The sequence below is a fragment of the Salmo salar genome, chromosome ssa06, assembly GCF_905237065.1.
Source record: "Salmo salar chromosome ssa06, Ssal_v3.1, whole genome shotgun sequence".
NCBI classification, from domain to species: Eukaryota; Metazoa; Chordata; class Actinopteri; order Salmoniformes; family Salmonidae; genus Salmo; species Salmo salar.
This window is the reverse complement of record NC_059447.1, coordinates 60,974,014-61,000,911: the sequence shown is the minus strand read 5'-3', so window position 1 is coordinate 61,000,911 and position 26,898 is coordinate 60,974,014. Positions and strand designations below refer to the sequence as shown.

General features: G+C 40.9%; 1 protein-coding gene across 2 annotated transcripts in view; it reads right to left on the bottom strand.

Moving 5' to 3' along the window:
* l3mbtl3 (L3MBTL histone methyl-lysine binding protein 3) overlaps window positions 1-18,865 on the bottom strand; it is a 37,386-nt gene extending 18,521 nt beyond the window's left edge. Inside the window, exons 1-18 of one of the 2 annotated variants that reach the window (XM_014205068.2) lie at window positions 18,761-18,865; window positions 17,004-17,141; window positions 15,420-15,531; window positions 14,497-14,659; window positions 13,054-13,180; window positions 11,196-11,280; window positions 10,920-11,014; window positions 10,143-10,247; window positions 9,652-9,787; window positions 9,183-9,274; window positions 8,490-8,641; window positions 6,872-6,948; window positions 6,361-6,446; window positions 5,889-5,999; window positions 4,161-4,275; window positions 3,268-3,370; window positions 1,544-1,699; window positions 1,087-1,212 (exon numbers count right to left, since the gene is read on the bottom strand). In XM_014205068.2, coding sequence (XP_014060543.1) covers window positions 1,087-1,212; window positions 1,544-1,699; window positions 3,268-3,370; window positions 4,161-4,275; window positions 5,889-5,999; window positions 6,361-6,446; window positions 6,872-6,948; window positions 8,490-8,641; window positions 9,183-9,274; window positions 9,652-9,787; window positions 10,143-10,247; window positions 10,920-11,014; window positions 11,196-11,280; window positions 13,054-13,180; window positions 14,497-14,659; window positions 15,420-15,531; window positions 17,004-17,123 — 1,961 coding nt within the window. In that variant the 5' untranslated portion in view covers window positions 17,124-17,141; window positions 18,761-18,865. Of the gene's footprint in view, window positions 1-1,086; window positions 1,213-1,543; window positions 1,700-3,267; window positions 3,371-4,160; window positions 4,276-5,888; window positions 6,000-6,360; window positions 6,447-6,871; window positions 6,949-8,489; window positions 8,642-9,182; window positions 9,275-9,651; window positions 9,788-10,142; window positions 10,248-10,919; window positions 11,015-11,195; window positions 11,281-13,053; window positions 13,181-14,496; window positions 14,660-15,419; window positions 15,532-17,003; window positions 17,303-18,760 lie in introns of those variants that run through there. The other variant, XM_045720793.1, reaches the window with a different exon arrangement.
* Window positions 18,866-26,898: the final 8,033 nt, after the last annotated feature.

Here is a 26,898-nt window from a genome sequence, read left to right as displayed (position 1 = left end):
AAACAATTTAAAGGCAATGCTACCAAATACTAACTGAGTATATGTAAACTTCTGACCCACTGGGAATGTGATGAAAGAAATAAAAGCTGAAATAAATCCTTCTCTATACCATTATTCTGACATTTCACATTCTTAAAATAAAGTGGTGATCCTAACTGACCTAAAACAGGGAATTTTTACTAAGATTAAATGTCAGGAATTGTGAAAAACTGAGTTTAAATGTATTTGGCTAAGGTGTATGTAAACTTCCGACTTCAACTGTATTTATCGTCTCATAGTACCTGTCTTGATTGCGTCAAACTGAGAGAAGCTGGCTAATTAGGCTAATTGAGGCTAGCCATAACGTTACTGCGCTTCTTTCCATCCTACAGTTAGCTTCACATAACAACAACTCCATTCAGATTTTAGCCTAAATAGCAGCCTACCTGTTGGCTTTTGGTTGTTGTAGCCTTTCTTTCTCATTTCACTTTTAATTCTGTCATTTTAATTCCATCTTTCATTGATTAGATATCCCCTGACTTGCTTGCCATATAAGCAGAGCAGCAATGCAATTGTCTCTCTCGCTCTCCTCTGCGGAGAGTGCAAGCATCAGAGCACACGCCTTCTTTAGCGACTTTTTCCAAATCATCAATATAGAGTCGCATCATGCAGCCCATATGTTTTGATTTCTGAGACATTCCCAGGTTTATAGGCCTATCACAACTAAATAAATAATGGGTCTTATTGTGATGGCATCGTCTATACGAAATGGATTTTATTAGACTTTTTAAAATGTAGATGTTCCAAAGGCGTGCATCAGCAGCTTGTATGAGTGGAAGCCCAGAGATGCTAAAACGTGTTTATGTTCATTAACAAGTCAATTACCGTGAGACCGCCAGTCATTTGCATGAAAATTACCGGCTGACAAAATGCAGTGACTGCCACAGCCCTACATCAGGTCCTCACAATCCTATCAGAGTCTAACACTGGACCAGCCGGCAGTAACGACACAATCACACACCACTCAACCATCAGATTGAATGCAGGTTCTGTCAGCCATTCCCGGAGAGTGCAGGGCTTTTCACGTGTATTGTAAGGGCCACTCACCTCCTTTTTGGCTCTGTGCCGGCGGGTTTCTTGATTGGCCGTTCCATAGCACTCGCCACTCCGATGCCAGCCTTCTCGCCCCTGCCAGGCTTGTCCAGGTGATTTGGGTTGGCGCTTAAGTGCTTGCTAAGAAATTGGCAGAGAGAGGAATGTTTTTTAAGTCCAATAATAAGAGAGCCATGTTTGGCGCGGAACGGTTACGCATGTGAGTCACTTCAGACAGAAATAGATGAGAGCTGTTCGCACTTTTTTGGGGTGTTAAAATGCTCGAAGGAATTTGGAAATGAAGTTAAGGTGCAAAATTTGAAGCTACACGATGATAGTCTCAGCCAAACTCTACATTCTAATACGCCTACACTGGAATCATATATTTATCCCCCCCTACAATATCTGTCTCAGACTGTCTTGAGAATATAATGTAGTTAAAGCAGTGTTTTGGTTACTGATTGGTCCTTACTCTGCAGTGAGAGCTGGAGCTGGGTTGATATCTGGGTTGGGTTCTGCCCGTCGGGGTCGCCCCAGTCCTCCTGACCCTGGCATCTCACCACTCAGACGGTCTGGCAGCACTGAGTCCTTGTTGATGTTGATGTCAGAGTATGGGCATCCCACCGCACTGCAAATCAGAACATATACATTATTACAAATGACTGATTTTAGGAAAAAAGACTTAGTGTAATAACTTCATAATAGGCCTTAATTACAACTTAATAAGGTGTTAATAACAAAACAATATATTAATTCACACATCAGTGATCTTGTGGACAGAATCAAAAGCTAATATAAGCAAAGCAGCAGAGCGATATGTATTTTTTTTTTTACGGCAGCTCGCTCACACTGAGTGTGTATCACAAACGCTCTTTCCTGTCTAAATCGGGCAAACATTGATGTTGGCATAAAACAGTTTACACAGTTCCTAGTGCTACTCAATAGTCACTACAGCCAACCCAAAGAGTTCTGAGTTTCTGGGGTTGAAGTGATTCATTCCAGGGTGATGAATCTCAATTTGGAAACATTGAACGTGCTCTAACTCAAGCTACAGACAGTAGCAGTCTGCAGACTACTTCATTCACAACGCCTTGTCATCGTCCACCTGTGTAATGTGCTATTTCTCATTACCTTAGGGGGAAACATACTTTACCTTAACTAAAAAGGAAATGGGATGGGTCTATATAAACAACATATTTGCAGTGACATGGTTGAGTAAGCCTCGCTGTCACACCGCGGCCACTCTGACTGACGAGAGGAGATCGAAAGAGAGACCGCGTTTCACCCTTTCTCTCACTCTCCGCTAATCCCTCTCTCATTTTTCCTGGCCGCTGTCACACATTTCTTTGCATAATGAGGGCTCTTTCCTGTTATTTCTGTCCGTAACTAGCTGTCGCCCTACCGGTTTAATATTCCAGGTTTGCCAACAAACACTGATAAAGCACCTCTCATTCCATAGATACATTTTAATACACTACATTCTGTACTCAGACTCCAAGTTAATCAGCTTACATTACAGATACTGAACCAACGGACTGTGGCCCTATTAAAAATTGTCTCTACCGCAGTGTGCACGACCTCCGGTCACTCTATAATAAAGCACGGCAACGTCGGGAGAAAGAAAGAGTCATTATGTCTTTTCTGCAAAATTGTTTCTGCTCACATCAGTAGATCTACAGCTGGAAGGGTACATGCTGTAAGAAAGCCCGGTGAGGCAGAGGTGGGAGTATGGAGAGTGGAGACGCGGTTTCTCAGGAGAAAAGAGTAAGAATTGTGATGAATACTGATGGGAGAGTGACACTGGCTGTGTGCTTCTAGCTCCACACAGCCAATTATACAGGCTCTATGCAGCCTCACCGCAGGGGTATTCAGGTACGTGTGGATCATCTATAATACCTACCTATATTGTTGACCTCCAGACCTACCACAGCTGCTGTAGGCTAACATTCACTTTCAGTAGGAATCCATTGGGTGTCTATTGCATTATGAGCCTCTATGCTACAGTAATACAGTAATAAACGTAACTGGTAACTGGTGGATCAATGAGCCTGAAGCCCAGTTTGACCGGCAACAAGTGACCATTCACCGGCATGTAGCGATATGAAGCCTGTTGGGGTTATAAGTGGACATTTCTATTGGATGGTAGTTTTGATGGCCTGGCCAGCCAGACAGAGTGATTGCTGTGAGTGTGGGTACCTGTGGTGGCCAGAGTAGCGGGCTCCTTTGATGTGGCCCACACCTTTACACCCTGGGGTGGGGCATCCGCCCTGCTCAGATGACTCAAACAGCTCCTGTGGACCTGGGGACGAGGAGAGGAGAGGGGGGCGAGATATTACATCTAGATCTACCTAGTGATACCCTATTCACTACATGACCTCAGGGGATCCATCCTAAAATAATGTTCATAGAATCTAGCCGATTAATGTAATGCGAATGTGCGGTGTCCATATTAGGACAGCCTCAGTCACAAGGAGTTGGTGTCAACCTCCCAAGGAGCTGGTACTATTGACAGTCAGTACAGGAAGAGAGAAAGCAGATATGTCCCTGGATGTGTCCATATGACATGAGTGAGCTGCCATGCGGAGCAGTAGCTCTTTCTCCGAGAGCCCAGCTCTCTACTCTGAAACATGACGGCAGCATCAGCTGCACTCTAATCACAACTCCTCACGTTTCCATGGACACCACTACACAGGGAGAAATTACTAGTAAGTGGAAAGGGAGGCAGAGGGAAGTTCATTGTTCAGCTCCCAGCATCCTCAGGGTAAAATACAGGATATTGACCACAGAGAGAGCCAGGACTCATGAGCCATCAAAGAGTCATTTTGAATAATTTGCTTTTTTTCCCTACCAACAAAGCTTCTTCACACCACTCCTTCAATATAATGACGGCAGATCAGATTAAATCGACGCAGAGACGGAACCGTCTTTTCAGGGAAAAGCATATTAAGCTATTTTACGATTGAACGGGATAAGAAATAGCAGCGTCCATTGAGGCCTGGCTCTAAGTGTGTCTGCTAGGAACCGTAGGCCTGGAACTGAGGCAGGGAGCTGGACATGAATAGATTAGGATGAGTCATAAAGCCACTCACTGATTGGGGGCTGGAGGGGGTGGCCTGTCTTAGCACACCAGCCCGCAGGGTGGATGTCTGGACTGTCTGTGTCCACCCAGTAGTCATACTCATCCGTCCAGCCATCAAAATGGATCTAGAGGAAAACACACACCAAGGACAAGCAGTTACAGTAGAGTCCGACCACATACGGTAAATATAGAAATGTGGGGAAAAGAGATTTCATCAAAACCATGGTCAAATGATAAAGACACATCTTGGAGGCTAGAAGCTGAACTACTGACTGCGTCAATCTAGCTGACGAGCACCGTCTCGGACTGAAGCCCCTGGCACTGCCCTTACAGCTGGAGGAGGCTACCCCGGCTATCTGTGGGAGGCCGACACACAGCATAGTTGGTAACTATCTCTCGTCCTCTGTTCTTAGCCACACTCCTGACAAGGATAGTGTGCTTCACAGTGTGGGGCAAACAAGACGAGACAGGAGCCCACCAGGGTGTCGTGGGAAGGCAGACCCTCCTAGTACACAGCCTGCTTCCCTGCCTTGCTAAAAACTATTGTTATTAGTTCAGTTGAAGACAACCTGAAATATGAAGCATGCGCTGGCACAAAGGGACTGAAGATGGGGAAGCAGCATGAGAATGTATGTGATGCTTGAAGGACAATGAGAGCATGAAACGCATGTAGTGTTGGCTCGTGTGTGAGTGGTGAGAGTGATGGTGGTGGGGGAACGGATGGAGCTTCAGAAAACAGTCTTGGAATGAGTGAGAGAAGATAAGAGTTCAGCGATGGGAGGTCAAGATCAAAATCGAAAGACCTGTATGTAAAGTGACAAGTGACAGTAGAGAAACCAAAGCTAAGCTGAAGGAGTACGAGTTTAGAAACCCGGAGGGACTGTATAGACTGGAGCTATGCTATCTAGGGCTATTTTTGCTCCATGCGCAGAAGGGTTGAGACTGAGATGACTGAACAGTATAGGCATAAGTAGGGCAAAGGGAGAGGCACTGACATACACCCCAGGCAGACAGCTGTCCGTCGACTTCCAACACTGACCTACTGTTCACTTCAGAGTTCAAAGAGCATGGAGCTCATAGCTCTCCTGAAAATGGTCTCAAGGAGAGAGTCAAGGAGATGTTAATTTGATGTACTGGAAACTGGTATAAGAGGCAATGGTGAGGTCTTGAATCATTTGTATATGTATTCCCAGCAAATCAGCACATTTCTCCCACAGGACGCCATCATACAGAGTTCATCTCCCAATTTTCTACGTAGAGCTGGAGTTTCATTCTTTTTTCGCTCTTTGAAATGTTTCGGAGAAATCTGTAGTGAACCAGAACTCAGAGATTATACCCATAATAATTCTGTAATCTAGGATTATACTAGTTCAGATCTAGGGTCTAATAGTTACACACTTCACAGTGCAGATGAGTGACGTATTGGCTAATCCTCCTGTCCTGTACAGCTGGACTAAACCACACACACACACACACACACACACACACACACACACACACACACACACACACACACACACACACACACACACACACACACACACACACACACACACACACACACACACACACACACACACACACACACACACACCTCCTAATTATTGACATGGACAGAAGTGTTGCTACAGCTGAGTCACAGTATCATGTTGAATGACTCCAGTCTGGCGTGCAGATGGATACTGGTAGACACAGTGGTCAGACAGAGACAGATAGAGAGTTGAAGAGATGTTCTCACCTGGACCCTGTGGTCGTCAGTGTCTACCACGGTGGCCACTCTGACAAGCATGGGGTTCCTCTTGTCCACCGTCTCCAACTTCATGAGTGGCTGGAAACTGTGGGGGGGTTTCTGTAGAGGGAGAGTGGGGGGGGGGGTTAGGGCTCAGACACACCAATAGCGCTTGCGGGCCGAGAGTACTTAGCACCTCTGAACATAATTTGCGAAGCGAGTACGCTCTGATTTTACATGTAGAATCGCATGAATAATTCCGGTAGCCCGACCTCTACAGCGGGTGGTCCTTAAAACACAGCGCACTGACGAATGGCAGGCGAACGCTAGATCCACATTCGGTGCGATGTGTGCGCATCTTTAGGCAGCATATCATATGTCACACTCTGCGGCAGACAGCCAGCCAGGCTACTCCAGTGAAGTAGATGTGGGGCTGCCACGTCGTCTTACGTGCCGAGGATAGAGAGATAAACAGCCGTACCCCTTTAAAAGCCCTGGCAGGAGCCGGTGACGAGTGCGTCTCCTCCAGATACTTTCCCCAGGAGAAATTCTTGACATTGGGGTAACCTACAGGAAAGAGTCATGAAAAAGATTGAGCCAGATTGAGCACGACTACATATGCTGTAGTATGTAGTACATGTGTGGGCGGGTAAAGTCCCTTGTGCTTTCTGTCATTCCAAACCATCGGTCTTCTCCACAGTGGAATAATATAATTTACAGATCAGATTAAAACAAACAAAAAAATTCTGTCATTAATCAGACACTCTTATCCAGAGTGCATACATTTTCATACTTTTATTCGCACGTGGGAATTGAACCCACAACCCTGGCTTTGCAAGTGCAATGCTCTACCAACTGAGCTACATGGGCGGTGATCTGTTTGGAAACTTCCCATGTGTTGATCTTTACTCTCAGAACTGTATGCTCAATCATCATTACACATTTGTGGTATCCTTGCAATCTACAGGATAAATAGTGAGTTAGCATCTCACCTGGAGGCTTGGTGAGAATCCTGTCGTTGTCTTGACACCAGCCCACTGGATGTATGTATGGACTCGTTGCATCACACCTACGGAGGAGCAGGAGAAGGACAGTGGTAACAAAAAGCCATCTGCTCAGCAGATTTCCCATTTCTTTGTATATATATATATTCCTCCTCTTCCCTATAAACTGTTATGACATGAACTTCCGCATAAACTGTTACGGGGAATTGAATAAGGATCGTGTTTAGGAGTAAGCACGAGGATTGGAGAATAGGTCAGCTGACATTGCGACAGACTCTGAGCCACTGTGGCTTCAGCCACCTTGTTTCTGAGTGATTAACCCGTTCAGCTAACCACGATGGCATGTTATGCAGCAATCACTTTGACGTATCGGGGACGGTCAAGGCGAGAACGGATACTTCCCTCACCGTTTCCCGTTGTTCCCTCTCTCCACGTCCACCATCAGTAGGACAACATATATCTATCACTGAATGATGGACGGCACACGATTGACGAGTAGATTGTAGGTAGTTATACTCCTATGATGCAGTCATTGCATCAGCATTGCAGGATAAATTGCAAGGGGCGTTCGTATCTGGTCAGTATATTGCAACCCTCCTTACTTGGCCAAAAAGGTTATAAGACAGCTGTTACTGAAATATCTAAAACGGTTTACTATTTCACCATGGACTCCAACATACTGTATCGAAACCAATTCCTTTTTGTGTTGTGCCAGTGTGACACAACGATGTAGTAATCTACATTTGAGGATTGCCATCATTTCTACCTCAGTGGTCAGTGTTGTTACAGCGAGCTTGTCTAAGGGACAACATAGATTCCTAGTGTCCTACTCTTTGGCCAGGCCAGGGTGAAGCAGAGCACAGTGGAGTGGTTAACCTGCTCTTTGGCCCAGAGGTGTGATGCTGTAGGGCCTGTGACTGGCTGACGTGAGCTGTAGCGACAACACACGAGAGAGAGCGTCACCTCCCTGGGTGAATCTGCTCGTCCCTTAACCGCTCCAGGCTCTACTCTCTCTCTCTCTAACTCCTCTCCTCCTTGACATTTATTTGACGATCATCCATAATTCAGCCAATACAAGCTCTTGTATCCTGCAGACTGGGACTTCCTCCTGGCAGTCCAAATCCCAAGCTGGGAGGGCTTAGAGCGGGCACGAAACGACAGTAACGACATGCGCAATTCTCAGTCAGAAAAAAGACAAACAAAGGCGAAAATCAACAAGGGTTGGAGGGATGACAATTGAGAAGGGGGAAAGAAGACTAGAGAATTGTGAGGAAAGTGATGTGCGTGCTAGTGTCAAAAGAATAATTAATGGTACAGCCAATTCATACTGTACTTAAAATGTATTACACAAGTAATGTAGCTTGTTCGCTTGTGTAAAATATTAATAACAAACACTCTGGTAAGAGGCAATGCTTTTCTCCTCCCAGACACAAGCATTCTGTTGTAATAAATCTAGCACCATCTAGTGCTCAATTCTGCAACAAGAAAAAAAAAAGCAATATAACTTAGATATGGCATCAGTAAACCCAAATCACTGCTTTGATTATGAAGTCTGAAATATTGTAAGGAAATGTTTGGAAATGTAATCACAAATGTTAGACATTACCAGAAGTCGTAGCTCTCATCCCAGTTATCAAAGTGCACCAGGAATCGACTGTCCACCATGTCTGTTACTGTGGCAACACAGATGAAGGAGGGGTTCTTCTTGTCAATGGCCTCCAGCTTCATCCCAATTCTGAATCCTAAAGGAGTGACAGTCTGGAAAATAAAAACAGGACAGTTACTCAGAGACAAAAGCTCACATTCGGCTCAGCCATGAACCTTCTCATACTATAGCCTTTAAACTGCTCATGAAACAGCTTCATATCTACGTTGAATGGGTTGATGTCAAGTATTGTACTTCAATGAAGGAGGTGTAAAACTGGGCGTGAAGTCTAACTAAACTAAACACTTTCACCTAGTGGTAAAACACTAGTATCACAGCAATATGAAAGCGACCCATTAAGGCCTTGGACACACTGGGATTTTGTGTCAGAGAATTGCGGATGGAGCCAATGGAAGTCCACAGTTGCTGATAGAATGACAACGCCAACGGAGATGATTGTCCGAGGGGGGGGAACGCACAAACGGTCTGTCTTTTGATGGATGCAACTCGTCCAAACTCGTCCGAAAATAGTTGAATTGAGTTTAACTTTTGACGGACAAAAACTGACAATGATGTATGTCATATACAATTTCATCCCAGTTTATGCATCGGAGTGTGTCCCCGGCCTAAATTAGATCTGTAGGCTGCTCTTACCGTGTTCTGATTCTCAAACAGGGCCTTGGGAGCTGCCTGGGCTTTGCTCAGCTTGATATACGACAACCAGCTGAACTCCTCATCCTTTAAACCTGTCCGTCCATCCATAGAGAGAGGGGGGGGTAATTTGGATAATTTGACTCTTTATCAAATATCCCTGGTTCAATTTCAGGTATGCTAGTAATCATGCAGAAAATAGTTACAAAAAAAAATACATGAGTATTGTTTTCCTGTTTCCATAGGTAACCTGCTTGCACAAAGCATAACAAATGAATTGTAACCATCCCTATATGACTAGTCTCACATAGGAAAGAAAACTGGTCAGAAATACAGTATTAAGGAAATACTAATGAGAAGATGAGGGACTGCTACAGTAACAATTTGAAAATATCCCACCCAAAATGACCAATACTGTATACGTTATTAGCTTTTCCAGGTGGATATCTGTCAAAGGTAGCATGTCTCTTACCTTTGGGGGGGTGAAGCTTGTGTCCTGTTTTCTCACACCATCCCACAGGGTGAATGTCTGCAGAGTTGGAATTCACCCAGAAGTCATAGTAGTCGGAGTACTTGTCAAAGTGAAGCCGTATTCTGTGTCCTGAAACCTAAACATGGAAGAAGCATTAAGCATATTCATACATGACATGGTTATCCTGTGTTTGCTACTCAAGAGATGAATTAAGTAGTAACCTACTGACTAGACACGCACATGATGCCAACATAGAGAAGTGGACATAATTCAAAGTACAAAAAAGCATTTATGGTCTTATAAATACTGTATTTTGCTAATGCCATTGCATAGCAACACATAAGTCATCACAACTATCACAGCTATGCACTGGAACAAGAATAATGACGATGCAGACTTTGCTTCAGATCTTCCCAAAGCTAAAGATATCCATGACACGAGTTTCGACTCCCCTGAGAGGGCAGCAATGATGAGTCGAGGTGAGAGGTTACCTCAGCTACAGTGAGCACACAGTACATGGAGGGGTGCTCTGGATCCACTCCCTCTAGCTTCATTCCCACCCGGAATCCATTCTTACTCTGGGGGAAGGCCTGGTGCTGAAAGGAAAATGTTACATCATTAGTTTAAAATACATATTTCCAGGCTTTTGAAAAATAATTAACTTAAAGCTGCAATATGTGACTTTTTGGGCGACCCCGGCTAAATTCACATAGAAATGGGAGTTATGGATCTGCCATTCTCATTGAAAGCAAGTTTAAGAAGCGGTAGATATGTTCTATGTGCGCAATTTCTATGCTTCACATTCTAAGGTTTCTTTTCTGCATCTTTTACCTTTGGGTTTGGAAAACCAGCTTCAAACAGAGGAAAGTAAAATATTTATGGTTATGGAAAATATATTGCACAGCAGTTTAGATGGTACAAGGATTCTCTACACTATACTTGCTTGTTTTGTCACATAAACTGAAATTATGCAAACTATTACAATATTAGCAACCAGGAAACAGTGGAGCGATTTCTGCATAGTGCACCTTTAACACTGTTTTTGTAGGCAAAGAATAACACGTGATTAATGAGTTTAATAAATTAATTCTCAACATGTAGGAAAAAATGGAGGACTTGATGTGAAATATCATCTTAACCCTGAATGACAAGCTGTAAAGGAGGAGTAGACGAAAGAATAGAATGACTAGAAGGAAACGGAGAAGGGTTTAGATTTAACTCAATAACCCATTCTATACAGGCCTGAGGGGTATGGTATGATAGCTCACCTCTTTGAACAGTTTAGTGGGGGCAGCAATGGCTTTCTCCTGCTCCAGATATGAGGCCCAACACCAAGACTTCTTTTTCCCTCCATATGGAACAGCTGCCATAGTGAGACAATGATTCATTAGATTGCAATGTAATGTTGTGTATTGCTTTTTACACAACACATACAGTTAGTGTGTGTGTATGTGCAAATGGAAGTGATTATATCAATATGGTGATTGGGAAAATTGGGAAAATGAGTATCCCCAGTGTCCCTCCCACTGCATGTTTCTACTCACTGTGTCTCAGTAGGCCTGCGTCCCCCCTCCGTTTCCTTCTGCCTCGCGGAGCACCACGGGTCGTCTTCCTGCTGTCTTTCTCCTCCTGTTTGATGCACACAGGAGGCTTTACACACTAGAACACTAGAATATGCAGGAACATTTTAAGACTAAGAATTCTAAGAAGTACCAGTCAAAAGTTTGGACACACCTACTCATTCCAGGTTTTTACCAAAAAATTGTTTTACTATTTTCTACATTGTAGAATAATAGTGAAGATATCAAAACTATGAAATAACACATATGGAATCAACCACCAAGCGCTATGATGAAACTGGCTCTCATGAGGACCACCACAGGAAAGGAAGACCCATAGTTACCTCTGCTGCAGAGGATAAGTTAGAGTTACCAGCCTCAGAAATTGAAGCCCAAATAAATGCTTCACTGAGATCAAGTAACATACACATCTCAACATCAACTGTTCAGAGGTGACTGCGTGAATCAAGCCTTAATGGTCGAACTGTTGCAAAGAAACCACTACTAAAGGACACCAATAAGAAGAGACTTGCTTGGGCCAAGAAACATGAGTAATGGACATTAGACCGGTGGAAATCTGTCCTTTGGTCTGATGAGTCCAAACTGCCGTGTCTTTGTGAGACGCAGAGTAGGTGAACAGATGATCTCTGTATGTGTAGTTTCCACCGTGAAGCATGGAGGAGGAGGTGTGATGGTGTGGGGGTGCTTTGCTGGTAACACTGTCTGTGATCTATTTAGAATTCAAGGCACACTTAACCAGCATGGCTACCACAGCATTCTGCAGCGATACGCCATACAGTCTGGTTTGCGCTTAGTGGGACTGTCATTTGTTTTTCAACAGGACAATGACCCAACACACCTCCAGGCTGTGTAAGGGCTATTTGACCAAGAAGGAGAGTGATGGAGTGCTGCATTAGATGACCTGGCCTCTACAATCACCCGACCTCAACCCAATTGAGATGGTTTGGGATAGGTTGGACTGCAGAGTGAAGGAAAAGCAGCCAACAAGTTCTCAGCATATGTGGGAACTCCTTCAAGACAGTTGGAAAAGCATTCCAGGTGAAGCTGGTTGAGAGAATGCCAAGAGTGTGCAAAGCTATCATCAAGGCAAAGGGTGGCTACTTTGTTTAACACTTTTTGGTTACTACATAATTTGACTGGTACTGTATGTAATTGTGATATTTCAGTTTTATAATTTTTATACACTTGCAAACATTTCTAAAAACCTGTTTTTGCTTTGTCATTATGGGGTATTGTGTGTAGATTGATAAGGGAAATAAACTATTTTATCAATTTTGGAATAAGGCTGTAACCTAACAAAATGTGGAAAAAGTCAAGGGGTCTGAATATTTTCCGAATGCACTGTACTCACACATACAGTACAGACTAGAGCAATGTGATATTTTGGCGCAGGCAATGAGGACAGTGTTAACAAGGTAGTATTGAAATCATTCTGAATTTGTGTGTACTGTACATTGAAATGTTTCCATTTTGAAACAATAATGATAAATCAGAGATTAGCCAAGAGTTATCTACACCAGTCGGGTCGCAGCATGTTCTGTGAAGCATTCATTTAGTACGAGTTATGACACCTCAGCAGGAAAGGCATGCAAGGCTAACGCGTCATCCCTCACAATCTTGTGCAATTTGGAGTGATGCCAAAAGATTTACAGACTTGAGGTTCTATACCATATAAATCAAATAAGCAATATCTACAAAATGTGATGAAATATCGAGAAATAACAGTAAGATGTCAACAGTTATGTATAATTCAGTAGGTACACAATTCAGGATAACATTTGTAAAAAATTACAATTCCTTGGCGGAATAAAGTAATACTGACATAGACCTCATCGTCCTCAGGCGGGACCTCTGTGGTGTCCATCTTGTCCTGCTGCAAACACCTCTTACGGCTGACCCCCACCACCTCCCCATTACTCTTCGAAACCTCTTTCTTTAGCTTCAGCTCACTGCAGTGGAAAGAAATATAGAGTAAAGGTTTGTGCAAAAAGGATTACCCTTCTAATAAACTATAGTTTCAGTAATAGCTGAACTGCAAAATAGCTAAAGCATGGCCAGCATGAAACATTTATGCCAAAATAGTCTTCATTCATGGCAATTTCTGAAATCTATGCACAATGACTGACAAAAAAATGACAAAGAAATGCACTAATGAGGTGCTGGACAGAAAACAAAACTGATTGTGTTACCAGGATATTATTAGATTGTATAACTAAATAGATTTTCAAGTCTAAAATTTTAAGGGGGGACCACACCCTGTATTTCATATTCATAACGCATTACTCCTACATTGACTTACTCAATGGCTGCCTATGAATAATCCTATCATCATCAGCAGCTAGAAATATGGTCAAAATCTAACAAAAATGACAATCTAACTCCAATTTTTTCAAATGAAATGTGATTAACTGTTCATTACAGGATGTATAGTCTGTCTTTCTCTTCTCTGTTGCCATGGCAGTAGTAAATCCACAGAAGGAATACCACTTTAAGGTGCAACATTCTGTTCGCAGTTTCTCCCATATAAAAACAATGGATATATGGGGCCCACGGCAGCACTGTCTGTCTGTCTGTCTGTCTGTCTGTCTGTCTGTCTGTCTGTCTGTCTGTCTGTCTGTCTGCCTGCCTGCCTGCCTGCCTGCCTGCCTGTCTGCCTGTCTGCCTGTCTGCCTGTCTGTCTGCCTGCCTGTCTGCCTGCCTGCCTGCCTGCCTGCCTGCCTGCCTGCCTGCCTGCCTGTCTGTCTGCCTGTCTGTCTGTCTGCCGCTAGTATTTACATTAACTAACTGATCAATTATTTCTGGCATCCACCCTGCATAGGATGGCTTGCCAAAGAAATGTTGAGGAGGTAGACTTATCGACTTTCTTAAGCATATGAAATATGTTTATAGTTGTTGTGGTTATGAATGTAGGAAACTAAATATATATGGTTGCTTATATCAGCACATCGAGACATATGAATAATAAAATAAAAATGACGTTAAACATTTATTTAACCACAATAATTTGGCATAATATCACAATGTATGTCTCTCATTGACTGGGTGAAAGTCTGTACTGGCCATTATGTCAGTGTACTGTACAAAAGCGGAAGTTATTACAAACAGAACTTCATAAGGGCAATAAACATCAGCTCAACTACCGGAAAGTAGCATATGCAAAAACTGCAGTTAAGACTAGACCAGACTAGATGCCCTGGATACTAATGAAACCCTAGTCCTCTCCACTCCCCAGGCCGCTCCCCAGGCCGCTCCCCAGCCCACTCACTCCTGCTGGTCCTGCTGCAGACAGCGCTCACTGCAGTGGAGGCCATCAGACATGAAGTCCATGGGGGAGCCCTTCCTTTGGCAGCGCACGCACACCAGGCCTCTCTGGGCCCACTGCCCCTCCTGCATCTCCTCTATCTCTTTCACGGCTACCGCAGCACTGTCTGAGAGGGTTGTGGAAGGAGGGAGAGAGGGCGAAGAAAAGAGAGAGTCACAAAGTCATCCTCACCCATATCCTGTGTGGCTAATGAATCATTTCTAAGCTCAGGGTCAATAACAACAGAGCAATGGGATAACATAAAAGGTTCCCGTGCATTCCCTGTTTCATTAATAAACAACAGCAACATAGCCACCAGCTAGACTGAGACTCAAATTGAAGGCCTTATTTGGAGATAATCAGAAATGCTCAAATAGATAGCTGATAGCTGACCGCTTATAATGATCACGATCCACCATTTTGTGCTTAGCTTTGCTGAACTCAATTCGACTGACTCTCATGCCTAGGGTTAGACACAATTATGACAATTATTGAAAATGCACACATCTTGTATATCAAAGGTATCCTAAACTATTAACATGAAATACTATTTCAGACAGAAAAGTTACAGGATGGATAATTATCTCGTTTTGTAAATAGCCGTTATAGACAATATAATGATTTGCCGTGAAACGTAAAAACAAAGCCAATTCTACGGCAGCTTCTTAAAGACTGTATGCATGGTATGTGATAAGCTGGTGAAAACCTTCAGTTAAACATGCCTAGTTGAAAGACAAAAGAGAAAATATATGCACATCCCACCCGATCAGGTGCATCTCAGACCCCAGTGGGGATACAAACATTGTACATGCGTAGGCTTACGTCTCACAAATATATCCCTTCCGGGAGCATCTAAAAGTTGTGGACTTTGAACCATGCCATCTTACCCTCCTGAGCAGTGGGCACTGCCCATGTAATGGTGGCATGAGCTTTCTTCACACTCTCATCTTCTCCCTCCTCTGTTAGGACCTCCAAGACTCCAAACTCATTTACCTTAAACTAATAAACACAACACAAACTTTCAAAATGGATTAAATCAATGTTTTTCTCTCACCCATCTACACACAATAGCCCAGAATGACATGTGTTTTTAGAAATGTTAGCAAATTTATTGAAAATGAAATACAGAAATATCTCATTTACATAAGTATTCACACCCCTGAGTCAATACATGTTAGAATCACCTTTGGCAGCGATTACAGCTGTGAGTCTTTCTGGATAAGTCTCTAAGAGCTTTGCCCACCTGGATTGTACAATATTTGTCTATTTTTCTTTTTTAAATTCTTCAAGCTCTGTCAAGTTGGTTGTTGATCATTGCTAGACGGCCATTTTCAAGTCTTGACACAGATTTTCAAGCCGATTTAAGTAAAAACTGTAACTGGGCCACTTAGGAACATTCAATGTCGTCTGGTAAGCAACTCCAGTGTATATTTGGCCTTGTGTTTTAGGTTACAGTCCTGCTGAAATGTGAATTTGTCTCCCAATGTCTGTTGGAAGCAGACTGAACCAGGTTTTCCTCTAGGATTGAGCTTGTGCTTAGCTCTATTCAGTTTATTTTTATCTTAAAAAATTCCCTAATCCTTGCCTATGGCAAGCATACCCATAACACGATGCAGCCACCACCATGCTTGAACATGTGAAGAGTGGTACTCAGTGATGTGTTGTGTTGGATTTTCCCCAAACATAACACTTTGTATTCAGGACATAAAGTTAATTTCTTTCCACATTTCATACAGTTTTACTTTAGTGCCTTACTGCAAACAGGAAGTATATTTTGGAATATTTTTATTTTGTTCCTGAGTTAGGAAGGACGCCTGTATCTTTGTAGTGACTGGGTGTATTGATACACCATCCAAAGTGTAATTAATAACTGAAATACTCAAAGGGATATTCGATGTCTGTTTAAAAAATATATATATTTACTCACCTACCAATAGGTGCCCTTCTTTGCAAGGCACCTATCTTGAATACTTATTGACTCAAGACATTTCAGCTTTTAATTTTGAATAAATGTATCAACTTTTCTAAAAACACAATTCCACTTTGACATTATGGGGTATTGTGTGTAGGCCAGTGACACAAAATCTCAATTTAATCCCATTTTAAATTCAGGCTGTAACATAACAAAATGTGGAAAAAGTCAAGGGGTGTGAATACATTCTGAAAACACTGAATACGTGAGGAGTGAAGACATACTGTATATTTAGATGAATACTGTGATTAGCGCCATGTGACCTAGTCAGGAAAAAGTCCTTGGTCCTAATTATGAATTATAGAATTTATGATTTATACAATTATATATTTCATTGATTTTGTCATTACACAAATGGATCATTCTATTTCATTATAATGTGTCCTTATTCTGATAGGTATAACACAAGTAAAACATTATTATATATATAATAATTATTATATATATATATATATATATGGCAACATTGAACCTTTTCAGCTATTGTGGGGATGTGTACCTTCAGCTCACTCCCAGTTAGGGTTCCAACACCATCTTTCCAGTCCATGGCACCATACACATCAAAATCAGGGGTTGCTGCATTTGTAGCTGTATTTGTAGCATTTTTAGACTCATCCATGTTAAAAAATGGGGATATCTGAAAAAGACAAGACGAAGCCAGGCCAGACAATAAATAGCACTGTGCAGAATGAATATGGCATAGGCCTACTGAATCTACATAAACTGACTTTAAAAAACATCCGCTTAGTAAAGTAATTGCAACCGTAGTCCTGCGCAAAGTGCAAGTCAAATGAATAGAAGAGAAACAAATGAACGTTTCACAGAGCGGCTTTGCAACAGTGTCTCAATAATGTTTCACAAAGCCGCTTTGCAACAATGTTTCAATTATTGTTGAAACTTAACAGCGGAAGGCCTGCAACATTGTAACTCGATGACATACATCAACCACTAGAGGTCAGTGCTGACTAGGTTTAGACGACAGCGTTTGAAACTTTCAGACCCTATCAAACAATGAAATCACTGAACAAAAAATGTAGACGAAATGTTTAACGTATTTGATAGAAATTATGAATTATTGATAGTTCATGCAATAGGCCTATGATCTAGCAATATTGCTGTCTTTCAAATATAATTCCTGATATTTCGGTAGGGTATTTAATTTGTGTGTTATGTATGCGCCTAAGATAATAAGTATAGGCATTAAGACAGTAGCCTACATTAACAGCAAATCGTTGCCAGGCATTTACGAAATTGCAATATGAAAGTAACTTACATTTTATGCATGCAAAATGCATTTCCATCGCAAACTATTTGAAAGATCGATCCTCTCTCTGCTAAGCGTCAAAATTGCATCATATGTAGAGAACACTTTTTTGAATTATCAACAATTATTATTAAAGGAAAATTCCGCGTGTTTACTGTGCACGTTATTCAACCTGTGTGTTCGATTTTATCATCAGATGTCCATTGTCGGTTATGAGCGTTATTAATATTTATTTCGAGCTTTCTGAGTCAAATAGTTTTAATTACGAGTGGGATTAAATGATTCGGTTGGGCGCAACCAGTTCGCATTTCCTTTGTATTCCAACTAGGTGTGTTACAGACATTTTGTGATGTCCCTTAGCAAGACGCTAATCATGCATTGTATCAGATATTAACACTTTTCTTTGCTCTGATACTATTTAATGTGTTTTAAAGCCAGTTTCCCAAAATGGCGGAGCTGGAATATAGTCCTATATAATTCTCACCGGCAGGCCTGCAGACTCGTTGCTCTACAACAAAAATAATATTTTAACTGCCTTGAAAGCTTTTTGGAAGGAAATTATGGTATAAATATTTGAGTCCAGTTCGCTTGTCAAGCGCAATGTCTTCCTCTCCCCAGCCATAACAGGGAATTACACTGAAGCAAACATTATTATTGAAAGAGTACAATATACCATTATTATATACGTCTCTGGGAGACAAGAAATCTAGCACAACATATTTTCTATCATTGCAGTAATTTTCGACGCAACTTTTGTTACAATTTTAGAACGCAATATATTCACGCTCTACGCATTGAACCTCTTCCTGGCTGATATTATTGATGACACGTCCAGTCGTTTTGTACTTATTGCTAAGTTTTGGTCAAATTCTGCCGCAATGAACCTCTAGCGAAAGTATTATATAACAGATCACTCATTACTATAATGCATAATTTCCTCCATCAATTGTTTTATGCTAAAGTACATTTGTTTTAATTTGTCTGTTTCTTACCCAAATTCTCCCACGAGTACTGACAAATTGCCCAGGCAGCCGTCAATGCGCATGAGCATGGCTCTGAGCGAGTGCTTGCGGTGGGTGCCTCAGCTAGACTGTAAAACACATCATACCAATATCGAAAGTTTGAGCTGGTTGAATAACAACATATGTAATAGATGAAGCCATTATTTGTCGCATAACCTTGTCATCGACATAAAACCATCAGCAAATTATTATGGATGCGTTGTGGATGTTTGGAGACTGAGACAGGCGATGATTAGAATAAAATAACACGAATACCATGTTACTAAAAAATAAAACCCAGTTTGCTTGTCGACAGTGAAATGGGGTGACTTGCGAAATAGCACAAAGAATGTCCAAAAACGTTTCAATACCGACATTGTGTTGTATACTTTAACAGAATTTGCGCCGTCAACCTATTTTTCTATTTTGTGTTTAGGTTTACGCATCAACGTTGTTATCGTTACAGTTCAAAATAAAATGAATCTGTGCTTGTGAGTCCTGTGCAAGAAACCATGCAAATTAAAGCAGATTGATGTACAAAGTTTCTTTATGCCATGTTGTAGTCCGTTATTACTATGAAAACAAATTGGCTGAACTTGATTTAATGACATCTAAATGAAAAACAGTAATGGGCTGTAGCCATGGCCTACTGTTTAATTCCATAACCCAGACATCCAGCTACCTTTATTGGACTTCTAGTTTAGCTTCTCTAGAGTTGATCAAGGGAACTCTAGAACACAATATAATAGAATAGAATATACAGAACAGATATAACAGAATAGAATATTGTATAATATAATAGATTACAGTTAGAATAGAATACACAAAGTTTGGCTTTCATCAGTAATGGCTTTCCAGACTGAAACAAATGTTGTACAGTAACGTTTTGTGTAGATTTTGTAGTCAATCAAGCTTATCATTCATTACCATTACCATTGCCTGAAGTTATACAAAAAAATATCCCCTATGGTCTTATAGATATGATCATGAGTATGACTACTTTTTCTGTAAAATATTTCATACTTATGGGCTGCTCTGTAAGAGCATGTATGGCAAATGCATACTGCATGGGGTGCTACTGCTGTTGCAGATCACCATACTGTACATTAGATTTTTACCTTATGGAGCTCAATTCCAAGTTATGGAATGTCCATAGCCATAGTGGCATGGCATAAGGGAAATTACTTCATTGGGAGCCCTTTCCTGCATATGACTGAGCAATTAACTGAAGAAATGCTTTGTGTTGGTGATCTCTCCTCTAATGCATGTTCGGCGATGGTTACATATAGCCTGAGGTCACCGCACAATCCACTCACTGTACATAACATTAGTGATTAGTGAGTTACAGTGTCACTAATTCACTAAAAAGAAAATAAGTTCATATGATGCAGTGCTGATTAGGGCATGGAGGGTGATTGTCAAAAGACATACTGAAGACTGTGTTTATGGTTTAAGTGCTTAGGACTTGTTTCTGTTTCCTCAAAGTTCTGTCATGGTTTTAACGACACATGTAGCAGGGGCCTTGTTAATGTCTCAACTCTAAACATTCAAGAATATGTCCGGTTTGCAGAGAGATCATATGTCGCACAATACACTGTAGATCAGTGGGCCAGAGAAGCAGAGAACACCACTGTTCTGAAGAACTGTGTGTCCCATTTACATTTCATTTACCCAGAGTCAAGTCTGGCTTGCCTCCTGGTGCTCCAGCAGCTGTTACAGTATATACACCCCAACAGACCAACAACACATTAATATTCTAAACAAAAATATGGCCCGGTGAATATGCATGCACTGACATCACAGTGTGTGACGACAGGTTGGTTGTCACACCACTCAGGTGTATTTCTAGCCATTGTGGGTTGGTGCTGCTGTAGAAGTGGTCCGGGCACTGGGTCGGGCTTTATCCAGAATGGATTGAGATAGGAAACTTTTTGTATGTGTTTAAGCCCATTAAGAACAGTCCTCATCCCCTGGTTTGTTTGCTCTAGGTAGGCTACCTTTTAGCAACTCCAATGATAAAAGAAAAAGGCGGCCATTCATGTTGTTGGACTGCTGTTGCAGGCATTGTGGGTATTGAGGGTATACTCTGAAGTGCTAAAAACCAACATCAATCAAGATCAAGACCAATGTCAGTTAAACATGGGTAAATACGTTGGACTCCAGTTTTGGATACCACAGGAAGTGGAGTAGTAGGGAACTAAATGTACGTGTTTACATGTTAACTTAGTGTGGCACTGTGTACATACAGTCATAACCAAAATTATTGGCATCCTTGATAAAGATGAGCAAAAAAGACTGTACAAAATATATAATACTAATACTGAGCTATATTGTATGCAACAAACAAAAAAAAACAAAAAAAAGTATTTATACTAATACAATTGCTCAGAAAAAGAGAGGGGTCAAAATGATTGCCACCCCTGTTTTCAATCGGGTTCAAGTCCTGAGACTGAGACGGTTTTGTGGCCAAGTAACCATTTCTTTTTGGATTTTGTTGTGTGCTTGGGGGTAATGTCTTGCTGGAAGATCCACTTGCAGCCAAGTTTCAGCCTCCTGGCAGAGTCAACCAGGTTTTTGGCTAAAATGTCCTGGTACTTGGTAAAGTTCATGATACCGTTGACCTTCACTAGGGCCCCAGGACCAGTGGAAGCAAAATAACCCCATAACATCAAAGATCCAGCACCATATTTTACAGTCGGTATGGGGTTCTTTGCATCGATCCTTCATTCGATGCCAAACCCACCACTGGTGTGCGTGGCCAAAGAGCTCCATTTTCATGTCATCTGACCATAGCACCAGTTCCAATCCAAGTGCCAAAGCCGTTTATCAACCTTCAGGCCTTTACATTTGTTGGATGACATGAACATTTAACTCATTGGCCACGCACACCAGTGGTGGGTTTGGTGTTGAAAGCAGGATGCGAAGTGCCCCACACTTACTGTAAAATATGGTGGTGGATCTTTGACGTTATGGGGCTATTTTGCTTCCACTGGTCCTGGACTTTACCCAGTACCAGGACATTTTAGCCAAAAACTTGCTTGCCTCTACCAGAAAGCTGAAACTTGGCCGCACGTGGATCTTCCAGCAAGACAATAACCCCAAGCACACATCAAAATCTACAAAGAAATGGTTTGTTGACCACAAAATCAACATTTTGCAATAGGCATCTCAGTCTTGACTTGAACCCCATTGAAAACCTGTGATTTGAATTGAAGACGGCAGTCCAAAGATTCTGTATGGAGGAATGGTCTAAGATCCCTCCCATTGTGTTCTCCAATCTCATAAAACATTTTGGAAACGTCTCAGTGTCGTTATGCTCACAAGGGAAGGGCGCCTGAGTTTTGAAAAAAGGGGGGCCAATCAATTTGACCCCTATCTTTTATAGAATGTTTTTAATTACTTGTTAAATAAATACTTTTTCACTGAGTAATTGTATTAGTATAAAATAATATAATTTCCCCATTTTTCTTAGCACCCAATATAGCTCAGTATTTGTATTATTTATTTTATACAGTCTTTTTTGCTCATTTCTATCAAGAGTGTCAACCATTTCGGTCATGACTGTAGGTCATGTGCTGCTGCTGTCTATTGTAAGTATCACAAAACAGCTGACGAGTCAATTTAGAGCATTTGGTATGGACTTCTAATACCTCCCATTGAAATGACTGAACCTATCTGAGTTTAGTTTAAGCAAGTATTTTAGTGTGAAATGCCTACATGGCCTTCCTTTTAGTAGTTTTGTGGCGGCAGCAATGGTTGAGCGACTCCATATTATTATGGATCATATTATAGGTTTGATTAGGAATGAACGACTGAACTTCTTGGGGTCTTGTGTGATGGAGTCTTATATAATGTAAAAATTCCTTACAGATTGTTCTCCAGAACTTGCTGATGGACATGATGTCCTTCTATTCTGTTTACTACATTTTGGTCAGTCTTTGCATTGGTATTTTCAGGGTCTAAAATAATAGATATTTTTCACAATATTCAAATTAAGTATATCCTGTCTTTCATATATAGTAGTTCCATTGTCATATGTTGTGGTCCATGATTGACTTGTACTTCCTTTCTCGTGAACACAGAAACTACCCACAAAAACATGCACGATGTCTGCATGGAACCCACATTTTGCTTTCTGCTAAAAAGCATCACAAATTATGTCCCTAGTGCTACCTCACACATTTACTGTAACTACAGTTAATGGCAAATGTATCATTTATGACTCAGGTTTCACACGATTCATATTCTCTGCAGGGTACATGAGGTTGACAGCCTTTTAGCACACTTTGACTACACAACACAACCATCAAGTCCAAAATACGTGAGTTGATCCAAGACTTTATTCTTGTTATTTAGTAGTTGGAATCATTACCCTTTTTTAGATTGACTACCAATTATGTGTGTTCATGTTGGATGGGTTTCTTTATAGCACTTTGTGACATCTGCTCAGTGGTGTAAAGTACTTAAGTAAAAATACTTTAAAGTACTACTTAAGTAGTTTTTTGGGGTATCTGTACTTTACTTTACTATTTATGACAACTTTTACTTTTACTTCACTACATTCCTAAAATAATGTACTTTTTACTCCATACATTTTCCCTGACACCCAAAAGCACTCGTTACATTTTGACAGGAAAATGGTCCAATTCATACACTTATCATGAGAACATCCCTGGTCATCCCTACATCCTCTGATCTGGCGAACTCACTAAACACAAATGCTTCGGGTTGGTATATGATCTCTGTCTATCCATAAATGAAAAAAAAAACAGAAAATGGTGCCGTATGTTTTGCTTAATATAACGAATTACAAATTATTTATACTTTTACTTTTGAAACTTAAGTACGTTTTAGCAATAACATTTACTTTTGATACTTAAGTATATTTAAAACCAAATGCTTTAAGACTTTTACTCAAGTAGTATTTTACTGGGTGACTTTTACTTTTCTATTAAGGTATTTTTACTTTTACTCAAGTATGACAATTGAGTACTTTTTCCACCACTGCATCTGCTGATGTAAAGAGGGCTTTAGAAATACATTTGACTTGATTTGTTAATTCAGGTGTGTAGTTTGGATTCCCTGCACAGTGACTGTGATCTCCATGGAGCTAAGTTATCTTTCGGGAGGCTTGATATTTGAGTGGATTGTGGAGGAGTGGGTATGGGATTATGCCATCCCAGTCAATCTAATACACATCGATCTGACGGTAGCAGGTAAGCAGCAAGAGATTGAGGCAAGGGGAGAAGAATCTCATTGTCCAAGGGTTCATAAATGTAAGCTTTTCTGAACAAACCTGACATAACTCAAACCATCAATGACTTGTATTTGGCATATTTACTCTAGTTAAATCAACAGATTATTACAATTATGTATCTATGGACAGCCCACTGCCTGCTGTCTACTTTGTATTCAAATCTGTGTCAAGCACCATGCTTCAAACTTCCCTCTTTCTATTGTGTAACATCAATTAGTGTTGATATTGTATAGCAGCCAGCCCACGTACTGTAATGATATCTGGGTGCCTGGTGCTGCCTGTGCTCTACAGTAATGCCAGGTTTGATAATAGCAAACACATTAATGACTCCACATGAGTCTACTCCCCACCTGAGACACATTTTTCACAGGATGTTTAAGTATGACTTTCAGTAACAGCTAATGGATTGGATTAGAAGAACAAACAATGTCAATGTTAATTCTGTCACTGAATTGATGGGATTTCAATCTAGGTTATGTTAGGCATGGTTGTAAGGCTGCTTTAGTATAAAGATGGCTGTCACAATAACATCATGTTCATACATGCTGGCTCATTAGTTTCACAAGCTGACAGAAAGCATGATTTTATTTATTTATTTGTTTATTATGGTTGAAAATGTGTCATTCAATTACTATCCTGTCTGTTTCTTTCTTCCTGTTTTTACATCACTGGATTGCTATTGGTAAGGAATCATACTTGATGTCAGGCAGTTGGGAGCCAATAAAAATATCATTAGTTGTCATGTATTATCGCATGAATTAGTCATTCTACATTTATTTTACAAGGGATTCAATATTTAGGTTTACGATGAAAAATATATTTCAAAAATCGACTCTTTCACTAATCTTATCCATTCTGTGTTTTACAGGTTCTGGATTGGTACTGTGTTTTACAGGTTCTGGATTTTGTGTATCCGGAAGAGCTCCAAAATTTCTAGCAAAAACATTTACACTAGCTTTTCATCAACATAAAAAATATACAGTTGAAGTTGGAAGTTTACATACACCTTAGCCAAATACATTTAAACTCATTTAATCTTAGTAATCCTAGTAACAATTCTCTGTCTTAGGTCAGTTCGGATCACCACTTTATTTTAAGAATGTGAAATGTCAGAATAATAGTAGAAGAATGATTTATTTCAGCTTTTACTTCTTTCATCACATTCCCAGTGGGTCAGAAGTTTACATACACTCAATTAGTATTTGGTAGCATTGCCTTTAAATTGTTTAACTTGGGTAAAATGGTTCGGGTAGCCTTCCACAAGCTTCCCACAATAAGTTGCGTGAATTTTGACCCATTCCTCCTGACAGAGCTGGTGTAACTGATTCAGGTTTGTAGGCCTCCTTGCTCGCATACGCTTTTTCAGTTCTGGACACAAATTGGGATGGTGTTCTTTGGCTTGCAAGCCTCCCCCTTTTTCCTCCAAACATAACGATGGTCATTATGGCCAAACAGTTCTATTTTTGTTTCATCAGACCAGAGGACATTTCTCTAAAATGTACGATCTTTGTCCCCATGTGCAGTTGCAAAACGTAGTCTGGCTTTTTTATGGCGGTTTTGGAGCAGTGGCTTCTTCCTTGCTGAGCGGCCTTTCAGTTTATGTTGATATAGGACTCGTTTTACTGTGGATATAGATACTTTTGTACCTGTTTCCTCCAGCATATTCACAAGGTCCTTTGCTGTTGTTCTGGGATTGATTTGCACTTTTCCCACCAAAGTACGTTCATCTCTAGGAGACAGAACACGTCTCCTTCCTGAGCGGCATGACGGCTGCGTGGTCCCATGGTGTTTATACTTGCGTGCTATTGTTTGTACAGATGAAGGTGGTACCTTCAGGCCTTTGGAAATTGCTCCCAAGGATGAACCAGACTTGTGGTGGTCTACAATTTATTTTCTGAGGTCTTGGCTGATTTCTTTTGATTTCCCCATGATGTCAAGCAAAGAGGCACTGAGTTTGAAGGTAGGCCTTGAAATATATCCACAGGTACACCTCCAATTGACTCAAATGATGTCAATTAGCCTATCAAGCTTCTAAAGCCATGACATCGTCTTCTGGAATGTTCCAAGCTGTTTAAAGGCACAGTCAACTTAGTGTATGTAAACTTCTGACCCACTGGAATTGTGATACAGTGAATTATAAGTGAAATAATCTGTCTGTAAACAATTGTTGGAAAAATGACTTGTGTCATGCACAAAGTAGATGTCCTAACCGACTTGCCAAAACTGTAGTTTGTTAACAAGAAATTTGTGGAGTGGTTGAAAAACGAGTTTTAATGACTCCAACCTAAGTGTATGTAAACTTCCGACTTCAACTGTACAGTCAATGATATTATTTTATATTCTGTTTTTTTACTGCACACTTTTGGTACATTATGAATCTACATATTTTAGTTTGCAATTATAGTTTGTTTGGAAGGAATTGTTGAGAATTTTAAACACTTCTTGCGAAAAATGCTTTTTGTTTTGTGAATCTGGTCCATATCCTCTTCCATGCCATTGAAAACAATAAGGAATCACGTGATCTTTTAAAAAATGTTTTATTTACGTCACCTTTATTTAACCAGGTAGGCCAGTTGAGAACAAGTTCTCATTTACAACTGCGACCTGGCGAAGATAAAGCAAAGCAGTGCGACACAAACAACAACACGGAGTTACACATGGAATAAACAAACGTACAGTCAATAACACAATAGAAAAAATCTATATACAGTGTGTGCAAATGAGGTAAGATTAGGGAGATAAGACAATAAATAGGCCATAGTGGTGAAGTAATTACAATTTAGCATTTAAACACTGGAGTGATAGATGTGCAGAAGATACATGTGCAAGTAGAGATACTGGGGTGCAAAGGAGCAAAAAAATAAATAACAAT